General features: G+C 33.4%; 1 protein-coding gene across 1 annotated transcript in view; it reads left to right on the forward strand.

Moving 5' to 3' along the window:
* The window catches only part of LAMA2 (laminin subunit alpha 2), a 576,425-nt gene that overhangs the window by 225,238 nt on the left and 333,026 nt on the right, over nucleotides 1–18,161 (forward strand). The window contains exons 9-10 of the mRNA XM_081828983.1: nucleotides 3,511–3,610; nucleotides 10,165–10,325. Coding sequence (XP_081685109.1) covers nucleotides 3,511–3,610; nucleotides 10,165–10,325 — 261 coding nt within the window. The remainder of the gene's footprint in view (nucleotides 1–3,510; nucleotides 3,611–10,164; nucleotides 10,326–18,161) is intronic.

Consider the following 18,161-nt stretch of genomic DNA (forward strand, 5'->3'; position numbering starts at 1 on the left):
GGAGCCCTAGTTCTGTCCCATGGATTTTTTTGTCCATCCTTGCGTTAATAGCATTGTATCTTGATTTATTTTACCTTTAATAAGTCTAGAATTCAGAAACCTAAGTGCACTAACTTTATTCTTCCTTTTGAAGATTGTTTTGGACATAATGATTTCTTTATATTCCCGTACAAATTTTAGAATGAAGTTGTCAATGACAGAAATATTAGTTGAGACTGTTGTATAGAATCTAAATACAGATATGGAGAGAACAAACGCTAATATTGGGTCTTGTAATCCATGAATATAGCATGTCTCTCCAATTATTTATATGTCCTTTAAATATTCACAGCAGTGTTTTCAGTACAGAGATCTTGCATGTCTTTTGTTAATTCTCAGTATATTTATGTATTATTATAAAAAATAATTTTAAAATTGTTTAATATTATTATCAAGATTTTCAAATATTGATGTTATATCCTATACCTGAGTTCCTTTATTCGTTCTAGTAGTTTTAAACTAGATTATGTAGAGGCTTGCTTTACACTGTGTTAGGGTAGATTAACAGAGAGCTACTATGGACTCTGAAAAACAAACTGAGGGTTCTAGAGGGGAGAGGGTGGAGGAATGGGTTAGCCTGGTGATGGGTATTAAGGAGGGCACGTTCTGCATGGAGCACTGGGTGTTATAGGCAAACAATGAATCATGGAACACTACATCAAAAACTAATGTTGTAATGTATGGTGATTAACATAACATAATAATAATAATAATAATAATAATAATAAAAGCTCAAGGTGGTTGTCTAATCTTGCTAACTTGATTGACAACTCCAATCTCTGTTTACTCTATGGTATGCAGACCTGAAAACTTTACTCACATCATTGAGCTTTCCTGCTATTACTTTCCACTGGATTCCTTGGAGTCTCCTGAATGGATATATGATTAAGGGATCAGTTAAGCATTCGAAGAGTGTTGATATGCAGATTTTGGTGCTCCCCATCTCTGAATGTAGATCTCAGCTAGTATATTTTTTTTCTTTCAAACCTCAAATTCTTCCAAACCTCAAACTCTTCCAAGTTCTGCCTGCTTTTGATTAATTTCCCAGGCCCTTAAATATTTTACTTTCATATTTTGTCCAGAATTAATAATTGCTATCTGAGAGTAGATTGGACCATACAAGACACGGCCATTATAAAACCTGGAAGCTTCATGTTTTTATTACTAGTCAATTAAGTGAATCGGAGCCTAGATTATGGTGTTTTAATACTTATAAAAATACTTATGCTACACTATTTGTTAAAAATTCAAATCTCTCAAGTGCCTAATATTTGGGTAGAAGCCCACTTCATTTTTTTTTTTTTTTAAGATTTATTTATTTGAGAGAGAGAGGGAAGTGCATGAGCAGAGGGAGGGGCAGAGAGAGTGGGAGGGAAGCAGACTCCCCACTGAGCATGGAGCCAACACAGGACCCTAAGATCATGACCTGAGCTGAAATCAAGAGTTGAACGCTCAACTGACCCAGCCACCCAAGGGCCCCAGAAGTCCATTTCATTTTTATAAAGATATAAAAAGAAAAATTTTTTTGCATTGCAGTTGTCAACTAAATAACACCTCTACAACATTTTAAAAATTATTGTCCTAAAATCTGATTTAAGATTTATTTACTAAATCCATATATTTAATAGTTAAATCAAATATATATAATGCAATGTTTATTTTGAGAACTAATTAGTAATCTGAATTATTTTAATAAAATTAAAAATCATGTGCAAAGTTGATATATTTATAGGATCTCATGTTAGAAAGATTCCTAGTCAGCAATCTGGCAGATTTCCCCAATTACCACAAAGAAGGATAATGAATTAGGAGACTTTGATTTACTCAAGCTCATCATTGGAATCATGAATCATATTTATTACAGCCAAGATCTCATTTAAAAGAAATTTTTTGTCTTTTGTCCACAGAGGGTTTTTTTTTTTCTTTCATTTTTTGTTTTCATGTCTTGGTGTTTTTTTCTAGGTAGAGAGCCCTTCTCCCATACCTATTCTGAAACTGTTGCTCATACTTCAAGCTTCAGTCTAAATGTCACTTCTGTGAAACATTGTTGACTTCAGTGTGTTGTATTATTACTCCCTCCTCTTCTGTGCCCTAATGCTCTGTTTGTATGTCTATTTTATCACTTAGCACATTTTATTTAATCAATACCTTTCAAGCCTGTTATTTAAGGCAGACACCAGGCCTTACCTATCTGTGCTTTTGCACAGTTCTTACTTCATAATGGGGAATGAATAAATGTGTCTTAAATGATGATTTTAAAACTGATCTGTGAATAGAGCTGATTGATTGATATTCTATCAGACATGTAAATAACTCTAGTTATAACACTTTGATTTATATTAGTAAACAAGTTTACATTTATAAATAAAGTATAGATATATACATATGTATGGCTATATTTTATGGGGGAAATACATATATTTATATGAATAGATTTATTTATATAGAGTAGAGAGAGAGAGAGACACAGAGAGAGCATGTGCACAGTATTTAGATATACCCTAGGCAAATTTATTTTTCTTCTTATCCTATTGCATCTGGAAAACAAGTATTGTAATTACAGCATATTATCATAGTCTAGGTTTGTTTAATTAAAAATTTTAACATTAAAATTAGTTGTATTGAATATTTAATATATCTGAGGAATCTTATCAGATCTTTTATATGTTCTTCCTTTTAATTTTAGTTTAATAATATCACTGTAGTTGCTACTGAGATCCTCATATCACAAGGAAGTAGAGAAGTTACATGATGTCACATAGCTAGTCAGCAGGCACACTGAGATGTGAGCTCACATTTTCCTAATTGTGGAGACTACATTGTTTGCCCTTGGCTGATGCTGTCTTTCCAGGAAGCCAAATGTTTAATTTGCCTACTTAATATTATTTTTTTCAGCACCAAATATAAATTTCTATTTTTAATTAGCCACATCATGATCAACGTGAACAAACTTCCTAAAAATTAAATTTGGGGAAATTACTAATTTTGAACTATGTTGTAAGAAAAGAAAAACACAAAAAAACAATCAGAAGGATTTTATTAAGGAATATATATTAGAGACTATCAAGTAAATATTGTTATTTTATTTATTATAATGATACTATGATTGTAAAAGAAAGATGCATACTAAAATGTGTAAGGATTAAAATACTCTATCTGCAGTTTTCTTTAAACTTCAGCAAAGAATGAAAAATGATGGAACTCATATGGCAAAATCTTGATAATTGCTGAATATACGTAGCAATAAATAGAAGTATATTGTACTATCTTCTTTGCATTTGTGTATCTATTTAGAGGAAAGGGATTTTGGAAATTGCAAATATATATTAAAGATAATTTCCTATATAATTTTCTCAATATAATTTATTACTATGTATTATTAAATTTATTTTGTCCTTAGAAGTTTGCCAAGTTGAAAAATATTGACATTTTTATTACATTTGACTAAGAGCCATTTAATATTCTTGTTAGGTATCTCCAAATTATCCAAGACCATGCCAGCCATGCCGTTGTGATCCAGTTGGTTCCTTAAATGAAGTCTGTGTGAAGGATGAAAAACATGCTCGACGAGGTGAGAGCGATAGCAGAGAGCTGTTGTTTTGATAAAAGGGCAACGAAAAGTCAGATATGATTATTTTTAGGGTGACATTTTGCAGTGAATTTCATTCATTTAATAATTTTATTCTCATATCTATCAATGTTCCTTCCAGGAAGCAGTTTTTTATTCATCTCAATAATTATTTTCCTGTAAATTAATTACAATTAATTAATTATAATGCTTTAAAAGCAAAAAGAGTTAAATAATTTATTTTGCATTATATGCATATATATGTATATTCATATATGCATATTTACATATCTATGCACATCTATCTTCTGGTCAATCAGAAATCTGTGATGTATATAATTTTTTAATGTCTTGTTATTTATTGAATTGTTTTTTGTAGTTTCTGTGGTTTCAGGCCTGAAAAGACAGCATTCACTGAGGGATGTTTGTGCTGCATGGGAGGTGAGAACAGACATCACACACCGAGATGTAGTCAATAGTACAGAAAGCAAAACTCTACATAAAGGACTAAAAATAGATAGTAGTCATGAGTTAATGAAGGGAAAGAGGCTGACAGAAATTTAAGCCAAATACCTTCTTTGAGGATTGAAATTTGTGATGAACTCCAAACATTGAAGAATCAAATGCCAAAATAACTCCTTGATATAAAATGTTGAAGAGCGACTTCCAGGAGAGTTGCTTGCCACAGTTAAGTAGAACATTAGGACGTATCTGAAACAGTTTCTTTATACTGCTAAGAGTGGATTCTTCTCTTAGGAAAGACGAAAATAAATCATGGCTACAATATAGGGTTTTTCCTCCCATTGCTCTCAAGTTAAAACACTGGCAATGTTTCTTTGGCACAGTGTAGCTTACCTGGTTTCTTTATAAAACTGTAAGATTATCAAGGTAAACCCTACAGTCTGAAATCTTAAAAAATTAAAACTCTGAGTATTTTAAATCTCAAATGGTGAATTATTGAGGTCATTTTTCATTTTATGGCTCCTTATCTTTTTGTAGTAACAACTAAATCATGTTATTTTCAGTAATGTCATTTAACTTTTTTCTGTACTTTTTATTTTTGTACTTTTTAAAGTGTATTATTTTTGAAAAAGTGATAAAATATTGAAAAGTAGAAAAATAAGCATACAATGCAGTGGTAATTCATCATAAATACTCTTATTAACATGTTTGTGTTAACTTCACATAATGAGTTTTTCCCCAAACTGTTGAGAGTTTCTCTGAAATCTGGTTTTAGTACCTGAATAGTATATCATTACGTGGATACACCATAATTTATTTACCCACTCAACTTTATATAGCTATTAAGATTGTTTCTAATTTTGTTTATTGTAACCAGTGCTTTAGTGAAGATATTTGTGTATAAATATTTTTCAATTATTATAAAAACCATACATAGTAAAAGTAAAATTTTAACAACTGGGAAGAGAATAAAATAAATAGCAATAGTATCCTCTTCAACTTATTCATCCCCCAATCTCATTTCCAAATTTTATCACACTGAGCCATTTCTTCTATTAAGTTCTGGAAAAACTTATCTTCCAGACAATATCTAAATAGTATTCTTAGTACTTTCATCACCATTAAATATTGCCTACTGACTCTCCATCTTAAAAGACAAATGTTTTCATTCACACTGCTTCCTTCCTTCTCTCCACTATTCAGACATTTTTCTTATGTATGGTATTTTTATCATGTTAAATAAAAAGTTCAAGTCATTTTATGAGCCATTAAATTTAGACTCCTCTTTTGAGGTTCCTACTATGTGTAAATCTCTATACTCCCCACTGATCTTCCAACTCACTTGGCATATCTGTCAGTTGCATCTTTATCTTTTCAAAGTTCATCTATATATAGGTATATAGATATACATACACACATAAATATATATGTCATACATATCATCGAATATTATTCAACCATGGGAAAGAAGAAAATCCTGCCATTATGTGACAATGTGAACAGACCTTGAGGGCATTATGCTAAGTGAAATAAGTGAGAGAGAGAAAGACAATAACTGTATGATATCACTTATGTGTGGAATCTAAAAAAGCTGAACATATTGAAAAAAAAAAACAAAACAAAACAGAACAGAATGGAGGTTGCCAGGGACTGGGAGGTGGGGGGAATGGGGAGATGCTGGTCAAAGGACACAAACTTCCAGTTATAAGACTAATGAGATCCAGGGATTTAATATACATCATGGGGATTATAGTTAACAGTACTGTATTACATACTCGAAAGTTGCTAAGAGCATAGATCTTAACTGTTCTCACCACAAAATGAAATTATGTGAGGTGATGGAAGTGTTAACTAGCACTACTGTAGTAATCATTTCACAAAATATAAGTCTATCAAGTCAAAACATTGTACATCTTAAACTTATGCAATGACATGTCAATTATTTGTCAATAAAACTGGAAAAACCAAATGCAACAAAAAATAAAAATCAGTGATTCCCCCCAAACAAGATCATACAGTTATATTTAATTTGAGACCTAATTAATTCTTCTAATTTTAAAATTGAAATGCAATAATCAAAGTTTATAATATTATAATTATATATTATTCAATATAGACCTGGGTTACAAAATTAGACACATTCCCATGATACATTTTTATCTTCATGTTTAGCTTGATGATTTTTTAGGAGAGTCTAAGTTGTAGTCTAATGCTTTGGAGTTCTTAGTATGAGTAACCAGATAGTGGGAAATGGTATTTTATGGCATTAACTTGATTACCAGAAAACTGGTTACTTTTGGTATAAGGTGGATTTTCCCTCATAGATTTGTAAGAGCTCTTTAAATATTAAAAACAACAACCGTATGTTAAATTTGTTATAAACGTAAACAGATTTTGTGTCTCGCTATTATTAAGATTTTTTTTATATATGAAACTTTAAAATTTTTTATATAATCACCTATTACAACTTAGAAAACTTCTTTAGCTATAATAAGGTATTATGTCAAGATTATTATATTTTAATATTTTAATTGAATTTCTGATATGCCTTTAGAATTCTAAAACTCTCATCTATCCCAAGATCAGACAAATGTATTCATTTTCTTAATTTTTATTGTTTCACTTTTTGATACTTAGTTCCTTAATCAGTATGGAATTTATTTGGTATATTTTATAAAGAGAGTTTCTAGCTGTATTTTGTTTTTTCAGTAGTCTCTTTTAAATTGATCTATATTTAATACAATTTTTTTCATTAAGCATATTAAGTATATTTATTTTATATTCTGTATCTCTTAGTAACATTCTCTGTTATCTATCTGAACCTAATGCTGGGGGTTGGTTTTTCTGCTAACTTATTCACTGGGGCCTTATTTTCTTGTGTGTTCCATGATTTGTGTGTGTGTGTATGTGTGTGCATGTTTGTGTAAATGTCCTAGTTTATCCTTTCAGGATCCTTGAGTTTATATAATCTCTGATACGATCTCCTAACTTGAGTAGTACCTAGAATTTGTCTTTTGTTCCATAAAGCCATGCTCAGGGCTCTAGTCTAGTTAATCAGAGTCAGTCAACTCCAGGAAAGATACTGGTTAAGGGCTAGCTTATTTCTTTAGAATCTCTTCTCTTTCTCTCTCTTTTTTTAATTTTGTAGTTTCTGATCTTCAAGGAGTTTCCTTATTTTAAACCAGCACAGTCATTCTGTCTATCTGTCTGTCTCTAACTTTATTCTGTGTTGTCAAATGTTCTGACCAAGAGGGGGTCTTTGGACATCTAGTTTGCAATATTACAATGTTACAACATACACGATATTAAGCATTGGGTGTTATGTGCAAACCATGAATCATGGAACACTACATCAAAAACTAATGATGTAATGTATGGTGATTAACATAACATAATAAAAAAAAAAGACATGGTCATTGTATGGAATACATCTACACTTAGTCTCAATGTCTGGAGATTTTAACATGAGAAGTAAATGTTAATTTTTTGGAATGCTTTTTCAACCTTTATTGAAATTATCAGATTTCTTTTTCATTTGACTTATGAATATGTTAAAAATGAATTTATTAATATGAAACAATATTTAAATTACCAGAATAAAATCTTCTTGGTCATCACGTAAGAGCCTTTTAATGTACTTTAGGATTCAGTTTGGTGTTTATTTTATTTAGGATTTGCTCCTCTGAATTCATATGTTAAATTGGTTTTGGCTATGACATCTGCTAGCTGTGCTATCTTGGCAAACAAATTAATTTCTCTGTGCCTTAGTTTCCTCATCTGTAAAATGGAAAACATAATAGTGTTTACCTCATTTTGAGGTTTTGAGTATTAACTGAATTAACCCATGTGTCGTATGTAGTGCCAAGCATAATGCCTAGCATAAAATAAGTGCTATTTAATTGTTAGCTCTTATTATGTTTATTTAGGGTTATCTTTGTTAGATTTTGATACCAAGTTTTTACTAGCTTTATAAACTAAATTACATAGTTCTCCACGTTTTAGATGCTCCATAAGAGTTTCAAACATTGAAAACACTGTAAAAACTAACTGCTACTAAAACATTTTTGTGGTGATCTTTGATCATTTGTCCTCTTTTGATATCTTTGATTATCTTTAAAGTTCTCTTTTGCCTTATTTTCTTTCTGTTTATTTTTCAAATCTTCTTCTTTCCTGTGGTGTTCATTTGGTTTTTCTCTCTTTTTTTTTTTTATAATTACATGAGCTAAATTTTAACTTATTTACATTTTTTAATGTATTTAAGCTTGAAAGTGGCTACCGTTTTTTTTCCATAAACATTGTTAAGTTTCTTTCTCACTGCTGTTATATTCTACTTAGAAAACTATTTAATCACAATTAAAGTCTTGATTTCTCTTTCACTCGAGTTAAAAGGAGAAATATTTATTCATTTTTAGAGTGGTGGAATTTTGCAAAATATTCTATTATCATGTTTGATATTTCAAATTATTTCAATCGTAATTTATCATGACATTTGTTACAAATATAGAAGTAGTAATTTATGTTAAAACAAGACTTGGATCATTTCTGCTTTGAGAAATTGAACATTTTTGTAGATTAATGATGAGCTGCAATAGGTAGGTATATACAATATAATGTGTAATTCAACAATAGTAGATGATTCACGTTTTTCTATGTCTTTTTTTTCCTAATTCATCAACAAATATTTGAAGTGAGTAGGTTACTGTCATTCTCAGCCACTGATTTTTGGCCAGTTTCTTTTTGAGCCCCCAAATCTTTTGTTGTCTATATATTTTTGTACTTAAAATTAGTGCTTCTATGGAGTATAAATATAATAACTTAAGTCATGCTTTTTATTGTATTGTCATCAATATAAAATGAGGGCTTGTCCTAATGAATCTATTTTTTTTTTTAAGATTATTTATTTGAGAGAGAGAGCACTAGCGGGGGATTAGCGGGGAGAGGGGCAGAGGGAGAAGGAGAAGCAGATGCCCTGCTGAGCAGGGAGCCTGCAGTGGGGCTCAATCCCAGGACCCTGGGATCATGATCCCAGTTGAAGGCAATTAACCAACTGAGCCACGCGGGAGCCCCCTAATGAATGTATTTTCATTGGATTCTACTTCGGCCATTACTAATATTACAACTCTATATGCTCTCTTAATGTAGATTTACATTCTTTTTTTTTTAATATTTCTTATTTTGCCTATCTCTTCTGAACATTACACGTACATAGTTTTAATGGGAGCAGTAAGATAGTGAACTCATTTACATATGATTAGCATGTGGGTTGGACAGTCATTCTGCTGTGTGCTTTCCCCCTGTAATATTCCTTTGCTTCTTTCTCCCCTCCTTTCCTTTTTTGAGTGGGCTATATTTTACTGATTTGCTCTCATACTTTTCCAGATTTTGAAAGTCAGTAACTTGTATTTATTCATCTGCATTTTCCATTTTTCTAAACAAGGAGAATTAAAATTGTCTTTTGCATTTCTCTATTTAAAAAGAAAAAGTAAATTTAAATTGCTTTCATTTTCCTCTATGTCTTGTCCTCAAAATATCTATCCCCACGAACTCTCAGTCTTTTTGTTGTTGTTGTACTCAGTGATGTCATACTTTGATGATTGTTGTTTAATTTGGGGTTTAAGCAGTATATTTTTACTTGCCAGGCACTTTTTCCATCTCATGATAGTCTGAGTTATGAAGCAACAGGTATCACAGGTCACTGCTTATTCTTTGAATGTCAGTCAGTTATGGAGATGAGTCCTTGATCATTGTGGCAGTTCTTCTGTAGTCTTAGATTTGGTAGATGCTTCGAGACTTTTATCTTTCTTTTGTTCATTCTTAGTATTTTTATTTTTTTTATTTAATTCAAATCTATTTTATTTTTTATTATTATGTTATGTTAATCATATTTTAAAGATATGTAAGAGATGCTGTGTTACCGACTCGTAGCCAGCTTCTAATTAAACCTTATACCCTTTGGTTTTAACTCTTTTTTATCAATATTCGTGAATTCGTTTTTGTGTCAAAATAGAATTTCGAATGTTCTTATCACTAAAGCCTTAGGAACTGAAGTGTGTGTGTGTTTTTCACTTGTCGATATGTGGCTCGTCTTCCCTTAGGTCTGGCACCTGGGTCCTGTCATTGCAGACCTGGCTTCAGAGGCGTGAGCTGTGACCGCTGTGCCCGGGGCTACGCTGGCTACCCACACTGCAAGCCGTGCAACTGCAGTGGTGCAGGGAGCACAAATGAGGACCCTTGTTTTGGACCCTGCAACTGCAAGGTGTGTTGTGTATGCCGGTAAAGGTGGCTGTCAAGACAGAAGGTCCTTTTCCTTGGCTTCTCTGTTCTGTTCTGTCTGTTGACAGTAAGCCAATTGTAACAGTTTCTCCTGTAAATATCCACCATCTATTCTCCTTGTGGTCCTCCTCTATGTGCCTCTACAACCAGGTTGGCGGCTGCCATACATCCACTATTTGTCTAAAAACCTACCAACTCAAGAAGGACCGGTCACCCTAAGAAGAGGTGTTACTTTTTTTTTTTTTTTTTTTTTAACATTTATTTATTTATTTGAGAGAGAGAGAATGAGAGAGAGCATGAGACGGGGGAGAGTCAGAGGGAGAAGCAGACTCCCTGCCGAGCAGGGAGCCCAATGCGGGACTCGATCCAGGGACTCCAGGATCATGACCTGAGCTGAAGGCAGTCGCTTAACCGACTGAGCCACCCAGGCGCCCGAGGTGTCACTTTATAGCAAAAACACCTTTCCCCCATTACCCAGCTAGCCTGTGAATTGAAAAACAGCATTACAAAGAGCAACCATGTAAAACGATTATACGCTCAAACCTACCGTAGCTTTGTATCTAACTCTGAAAGTAATTCTGCCGAGGGTTACATTCTGGCGTTTTAAATAATCTCCTGAAGTTTAGACCCAGATTGTCTGAAAATGCTACCTTCTGATTCTTCTGTTTTATTACCGAAAATGTAAGAAGACCCAGGGGAATTGATTAAAGCCTCAATTTTTCCTCCTAAGAGTACTTTCAGAAATACGACATTCTCTGTTGTACATACTCAGCTAATAGCTCATCATGTTGACGCGGAGGGATGCGTTACAACCGCAGCTTGTACACACAGAGGAAACAGAGGCATGTCCAAGTCTAAAACGATAGAACTGATTTCCTTTAACTGTACCAATCAGTTCCAAAACGTTGGGATTGAGCAGTGTTATTATCGACATTAGTCGAGAGGATGAACAATCATTGAAAAAGTTAGAATGCCGTACTGATATAAAAATGAATGTTACTTATTTTTTTTCTTTGTTCTCAATCATGGGTGGAACCTTATTAAGAACCTTTATTAAATCATTAATCTTATCCAAGAAGCTGTAAATTATATGCTTCCATTTGTTATGTGTGTATGTGCATACAAGCATTACAATATAACACAAGAAGTAAATATTAGTATTAATGTGATGTGTATATTTATTGGGACAAGAATGTCTGACATAAGAAGCTAAATATTATAATAGTTACATAATAGGCTTATGTTATATCATGGGTCATTTAGGTGCTTTTTTTGACTACTGAAACTATACAACTTTTGTCTGTGTAAACTGGCAGAAAGTCCATAATCTATAGTAAAAGTTTTCATGTACTGGAACATAGTAAATTTCCTAGATATAGTACATTTTATTCCAATATTCTTTGAAATGACAAATTGCCACAGCGCAGACCAAGACTGTGTCGCCGTCTGTGGGTGGTCGCTTGTTTAAGGACCCTAACCTCTGCTCTTCATCCTGTGTGTCTTTTTGGACAGTCCTACAGGCTTAGTTCATCTTCTCTAATATTTACCAAAATGTAGCTTTTGTGGATTTTATTTCTTTTACAAAACTCCCCGGAAATCTCTAACTTTTATCACTTGTTCAAATAAAGGACAGGCAAAGCTGAACTTAAAATGAAGAGAAATCTCCTGAGTCACTAGAATACAGGAAATCAAACTGGAAAAAAGAAAAGGAATGTTTTTATATACCTACTGTTCATACACTGGAGATGTCTGGTATTTGCAAGGAAAGAGTAACAAGTGAGTGAGGGATGCAGGCCTCATTTTTTCCTTTCTTTGGTAAATATAGAGAGAAAGGCTAGAACAAGAGAGCTAGAGCCACTAGCAGGACTCTGAGTGAAAGCTCCTTGAGCCACTGCCTGCCCCCTGCCAGATCTCTGCCTGCCTCTGTCTTGTACTGAGCGATTACCATCCTAGTTAAGAAACATGCCTCTTACAAAGACACTTGAAGCTCTACACAGACAATTAAAACACAAAGCAGCAATTAAGAAATCGTAAAAGAGGGGCGCCTGGGTGGCTCAGTTGTTAAGCATCTGCCTTCGGCTCATGTCATGATCCCAGGGCTCTGGGATCGAGCCCCGCATTGGGCTCTCTGCTCGGCGGGAAGCCTGCTTCTCCCTCTCCCCCTCCCTCTGCTTGTGTTCCTTCTCTCGCTGTGTTTCTCTCTGTCAAATAAATAAAATCTTTAAAAAAAAAAAAAGAAATCATAAAAGAATAAGTAGCGTCATTAAAAGAGTTGCCCTTCAACTGTGTGATATTTTAAATAGATGACTATAACCTCTTAGACAAAACTAAATTTTTTTTTTTTTTAGGATAAAAACTTGCAGAAAACAGATTTCAATAGACATAAACATAATTTTAAAAATCACTAATTATATGCATACAGCAAGTGAATTATAATATGCATGCATGCAATGTACTATAATTAAGTACCTATAGTCTCTTGTTTAAAAGAATAATAAATACTCAGTGTTCCAACAAAATATGCATACAATTTAAATACTGAACAGATATTTATTAATGTAGAGAGAAATGTAGTGGGTCATTCTGTTTTACAAAAACATGATTAGACATAGGTGTGTCCACTAGTTATTTGAAACAATATGGATCGATCTAAATGGTATTTAACAAGCAATACTTCATTGAGCAGCTAAGATACCGGAGACTTAAATTCAAATAAAATGATATCAATATAAATGCTCATTTCCAAAATGCATATTATCCAGAAAACATGTACACATTTATTTGGTTGCACTATACCATGTAATTTTTTTTTTTTATGATTTTCAGTAGGAAGAAATATTGTCTTTACTGAAGTATGTAGACACTTTAAGAAAGCACTTGGTTATGAAGTCTTGGGTTTCAGTATATTTCTATTGTAAATTTTAAATGGCTAACATTCTGGTAAGATATCGTACTGAGAAAAATGGGCACCATTTCTGCCACTTCAAGTACAAATATGCTGGATGAAACAAAGTAAATAAATTTGTAATCATGTTGATTCAGGAAAGAGAGGGAAATTTCTAGATGTCAGACCCAAGAGGGAAATTTAAGTTAATAAGCATAAGCCTAAGCAAAGCTGAACAACAAAGGTCATAGGGTGGGGGATGGGAGGCTGGTTTTAATCCAAAAATGTGGGTTAAAGTTGGGAGTTTCAATGGCCTCTCTAGGACTTGACATTAGGGTTTGGGCTCATGGAGGGAAATTAAAACTAAGTTCACTTAGTTTTCACTTAGACTCTAGAATTGTCCCCTGACAGTGAAACAGGCACTAGAAAATTCCACCTGCAAGCTGGCGGGGGCAACGGTATCTTTCTTTCTCCTTTGGGGCTCTAGGTGGAGAAAAATTAGTGTGCAGTGAGGAAGCAAACACCCAAACCTGTGCACCACATGGGAATGGGGTCAGTTTTATTCTTCCTTTATGTTAGAATTCTTCAACAAGTCAGGCAAGTGGCATTCCCACTTACTTGCCTCACCTGATAAGCTCACCATAAAGCAGTACACTGCACAAAAGGAAAATAACTACAAAATGAAATCAGAAGCCACAAAAGTCAGAATGTTTGTACACTAAGGCCTAGAAGAATAAGATAGTCTGAAATAATTTGTATAAACATAAAAGTATATATTTTTATCATATGAATCAGAAAAATATGTGAAAAATGTATAATCATAAAAATATGATTTGAAGATAAAAGAATAAAAAATAGGAAAAACAGTACAAAATAGGGCCCTATATTAAAATAAACAAGCAGCTTTGGAAAAGCAGTCAATATCATTTACCTCTAGAAATAAAAATTATATAGAGTTGAAATTTAAAATTTAGTTGAAATTTAAAATTCAGTGAATGGGCTGAGAAAAATCTTAGAAGCTGCTTAAGAGAGAATTAGAAATGCAGACCTGAGGAAATTACCTATAAATTGACACAGGGAGGTAAAGAAATGAAAAATATGAGATGCTAAGTGGTGCGGCTCATAGAAGGATAAAATTCAACATAAGTAGCAGGAGTCGCCAAAAAAGAGACTAGATGAAATAGGTGAGAAAGAATATCCAAAAATGATGGAGAGAAGAATTGTCAAGAATTAAAGAAAATTCAATATTTTCCATTTGAAGAAGATAAAAAAGAAATCCACCACCAAAGCTCCTAGTAGAAAACTTGCCCACAAGTTAAGATTGAAAGAGTGTTAAATGTATTAGATATATTTTTATGGTATATATCATATGTACTAGAGACAAATATGTATCATATGTACAAGAGACAAATACCAGATTACTGTGTGTGTTGACCATTCTCAGTCCAAGTGCATTGAAAACACTACTCGATGATGTACATTAGCAAGAAACATATTGAAACCAGGAGAGAGTCCCACTGGCTTGAAGAATGCAAGAATCAGTCTATAAAAAGCAATGGCATTTCTATACATCAGTGATAACCAATTAAAAAATGTAATGAAAATATTTAGAATAGCAACAAAAACTATATGATACCTAGAAATAAGTATTTTTATTTTTTTTTTTAAACATTTTTTATTTTTTTTTTAAAGATTTTATTTATTTATTTGACAGAGAGAGACACAGCGAGAGAGGGAACACAAGCAGGGGGAGTGGGAGAGGGAGAAGCAGGCTTCCCGCGGAGCAGGGAGCCCGATGCGGGGCTCGATCCCAGGACCCCGGGATCATGACCTGAGCCGAAGGCAGACGCCCAACGACTGAGCCACCCAGGCGCCCCTAGAAATAAGTATTTTTAAATGGAGATACTTTTTAAGAAGATTATTGAAGAACGTAAGATAAAATTTTAAATGGGGAAATAGAGAATAATATCAAATCCTGGTGAAAACCTGGAGAAATGGAAATGTTTACTGCTGCTGTCATTTGGGTAAATTAGTACTACGAGCTTAGGAGGACAGTAGGGTATCTGGTATCGTTAAGATAATGAAGTCCTGTCAGTCAGTAACTCCACGTCTAGATATTCACGCTAAAGAAACTTGTACAATGTGTAGAAAGAAGCAAAGATGTTCACCATATACCTACTTGTTATGATAAAAATTAGAAAAAAGTTGAAATATCCATAAATCAGTAAGAAAAATGAAGTGCAATGTTTTCATAAAATTTGACACAAGGAACAGTTCCATTGAATGAAATAGGTCCTCATGTTTCAGCATTGATGAATTTCAGAAACTTCAGGTGAGGTGAGGAAAACCAGTGTCATCATGCTTTCATTTGTGTGAAGTTGTAAGACATAAAACAGTTTTACATTGTGTGGACACACACATATATAAATTAAAAATTTTTAAATACACTGATATGTGTATTTCAGAGGAGTAAACTCTAGAGAAAAGGGAAAGGACTACGATAGAAGTGAAGTGAGATTCAAATGTGCCTAAATATTCCTTTAAAAATATATCTGAGGCACACATGGAAAAATGTTAATATTTTTCAACCTCTAGGTTATGGATAATGGATAATTGTCATATGTACTTTTCTGGTGCTTTAAAATAATTCCTAATTTAAAATTTCTTTAATCAAAGGAAAAAAAAATTCCTGATTTGAAAAGAGGTAAATGAAATTAATATGTATCAACTACTATCAATTTTACACATAGATTTTCTGTTATATCCTTGTTTAGACAATGATATTAATGAACATCATCCTCATTATATTTCAAAATATGAAAACAGCGCTAGCTCAAGACATGAAAATACTAATTTTTATGCATTATTAAAATTTTTGAAATTCCTCTATCTTCTTGTGAATTACAAGAGGCAAACATTCTCAGATGTATAAGTCAGTTGAATGTAAATGCTGTTCAGACTCTTGGTATTTATTTTAAGTACCACATGCTAGAAATTGGCTCTTTTGAAGTTTGGTGTCATGTTATCCATTCAAAAGCCATTGGATTGCAGACTCTGATACATAATATAAACTGACCTTGATCTAGGTTGGAACATGTGCTTTTATTTTATCAAAGTCTTTAATAGAAAGATAAATAGTGAAGTAAAAGATTAGAAATCAAAGTGTGTATTTTCATTGTGCTTTGCTTTGGGTTTTTTACTGCACTTTCCATTAAGTCCTTACTGGCCTACAAGCTTATGTGACCTGACCTTGGGTTATCTTCCCAGAATGTTCTGGAACTTTGGTCCCTGTCTTCCAGCCTGGCTTACATTCCTTGGGGGCACCAAGCTCTTTTTGGAATTTCAGAGTCTATTTATTTATTTACTTGTTTTTAAAGATTTTCTTTATTCATTTGAGACACAGAGAGAGAGAGAGAGAGAGAGCATAAGCAGGGCCAGAGGCAGAGGGAGAGGGAGAAGCAGGCTCCCCGCTGAGCCCGGAGCCCGATATGGGGCTCCATCCCAGGACTTTGGGATCATGACCTGAGCCGAAGGCAGACGCTCAACCATCTGAGCCACCCAGGCGCCCCCAGAGTCTATTAAGATGAGTGGGAAAACCTCATCCCGAGCTGTGGCCCATTGCTTGCTGGGCAGTTTTCAAGGCTCATCTCCACTTTCTTAGCAAAGCTGGGATCCTAGATCCCCTGATAGAAATCATTCTCCTGCCATGATCACTTGTAACATCTTTGTCTGTTCCTTTATTATCTTTTCACAACTTGCAATCTATTTAATATCAATCTCACTTCTGTTATTTTTTCTCTTCATCGATCAATAAGAAGCTGGCAGTGACTCATACATAAAAAAGAAGGAAAAAAGAAAATGAAATAATTGCAAAATTTGAAAGTCACTGAAATTGTCTGATTCTTATTTCTTAATCTATAAAATGATGATATTAAATCTTTCTTGCCTAACTCTCAATAGGTGTAATTATAATATCGAAGCCTTTTGCAACTATAAGAGATAATCATAAAAACGTACTAATTACTTTTTCTGTTTATTTATATTTCTTTTTACAAGTAGAGCTAAGTTTCCACTCATTTCCTCTAATAGGACTTTCATGGTGTGTGCTAAGACTTTTATTGGTTTTGTATTTCCCTTTTTTTCCATTTATATACAGGAATGATCACCTCATTAACTTGTTAGGCTCAAACCCTGGGTATTTCTACAAAAGGCATTCAATTTATATATTTGGTCCTGAATCTAAATTACAGATGTAAATTTTTGACCATGAAAAGTGCATACCGGAATTTGTCTCTTGCAACAACGACAGTTGAGAAATATTAAGTTAATCAATTTTTAATATGAAAAGCTGAAGTTGTGCAAAGTGAGGACTCGTTTTCTTCTGTTTTCTTCTTTCTTCCTAACCACCAACTGCTTATTATTTAGCCATGGAGCAGTGTATTTAAAGAGTAAGCACTCAACAAATACTGCTAATTAGGTGATTATCCTTCTTTTGTTAACTTCTTTTAATACTTGGATGCATTAGAATGAAGCCCACAACAGAGGAAAATCTGTAATTGACTACAAATGCCCCAAAAAACAGGCATGACTGCAACATTCCTGGAGCAATTATCACAAAAAATAACTTAAATGTCACTGGAGATACTCCGGGTAACTTTGTCAATAGAATTCCCAGTCGACTAACAATCACAGTTAAACATGTACGGCTGAAGTTCTACCTAATTTATAAGAAGGCAGCTTCCTGAGCACGGATACAGGGAACCAATTGTGGCTCTATTTCTCTAGAGAGAGCCTGTGCCGAGGAAATGCTAGCAAAAAGAAAATTGGTGTCAACCCAACAGTATCTGGTAAGCACTGTGAATTGTGCAAGACTGTTGAATCTCAGATCTGTACCTCTGAAACAAATAATGCAATATATGTTAAGAAAAAAAAAAA

Source organism: Leptonychotes weddellii, chromosome 8 (assembly GCF_054177405.1).
Source record: "Leptonychotes weddellii isolate Sample4059 chromosome 8, ASM5417740v2, whole genome shotgun sequence".
NCBI classification, from domain to species: domain Eukaryota; kingdom Metazoa; phylum Chordata; class Mammalia; order Carnivora; family Phocidae; genus Leptonychotes; species Leptonychotes weddellii.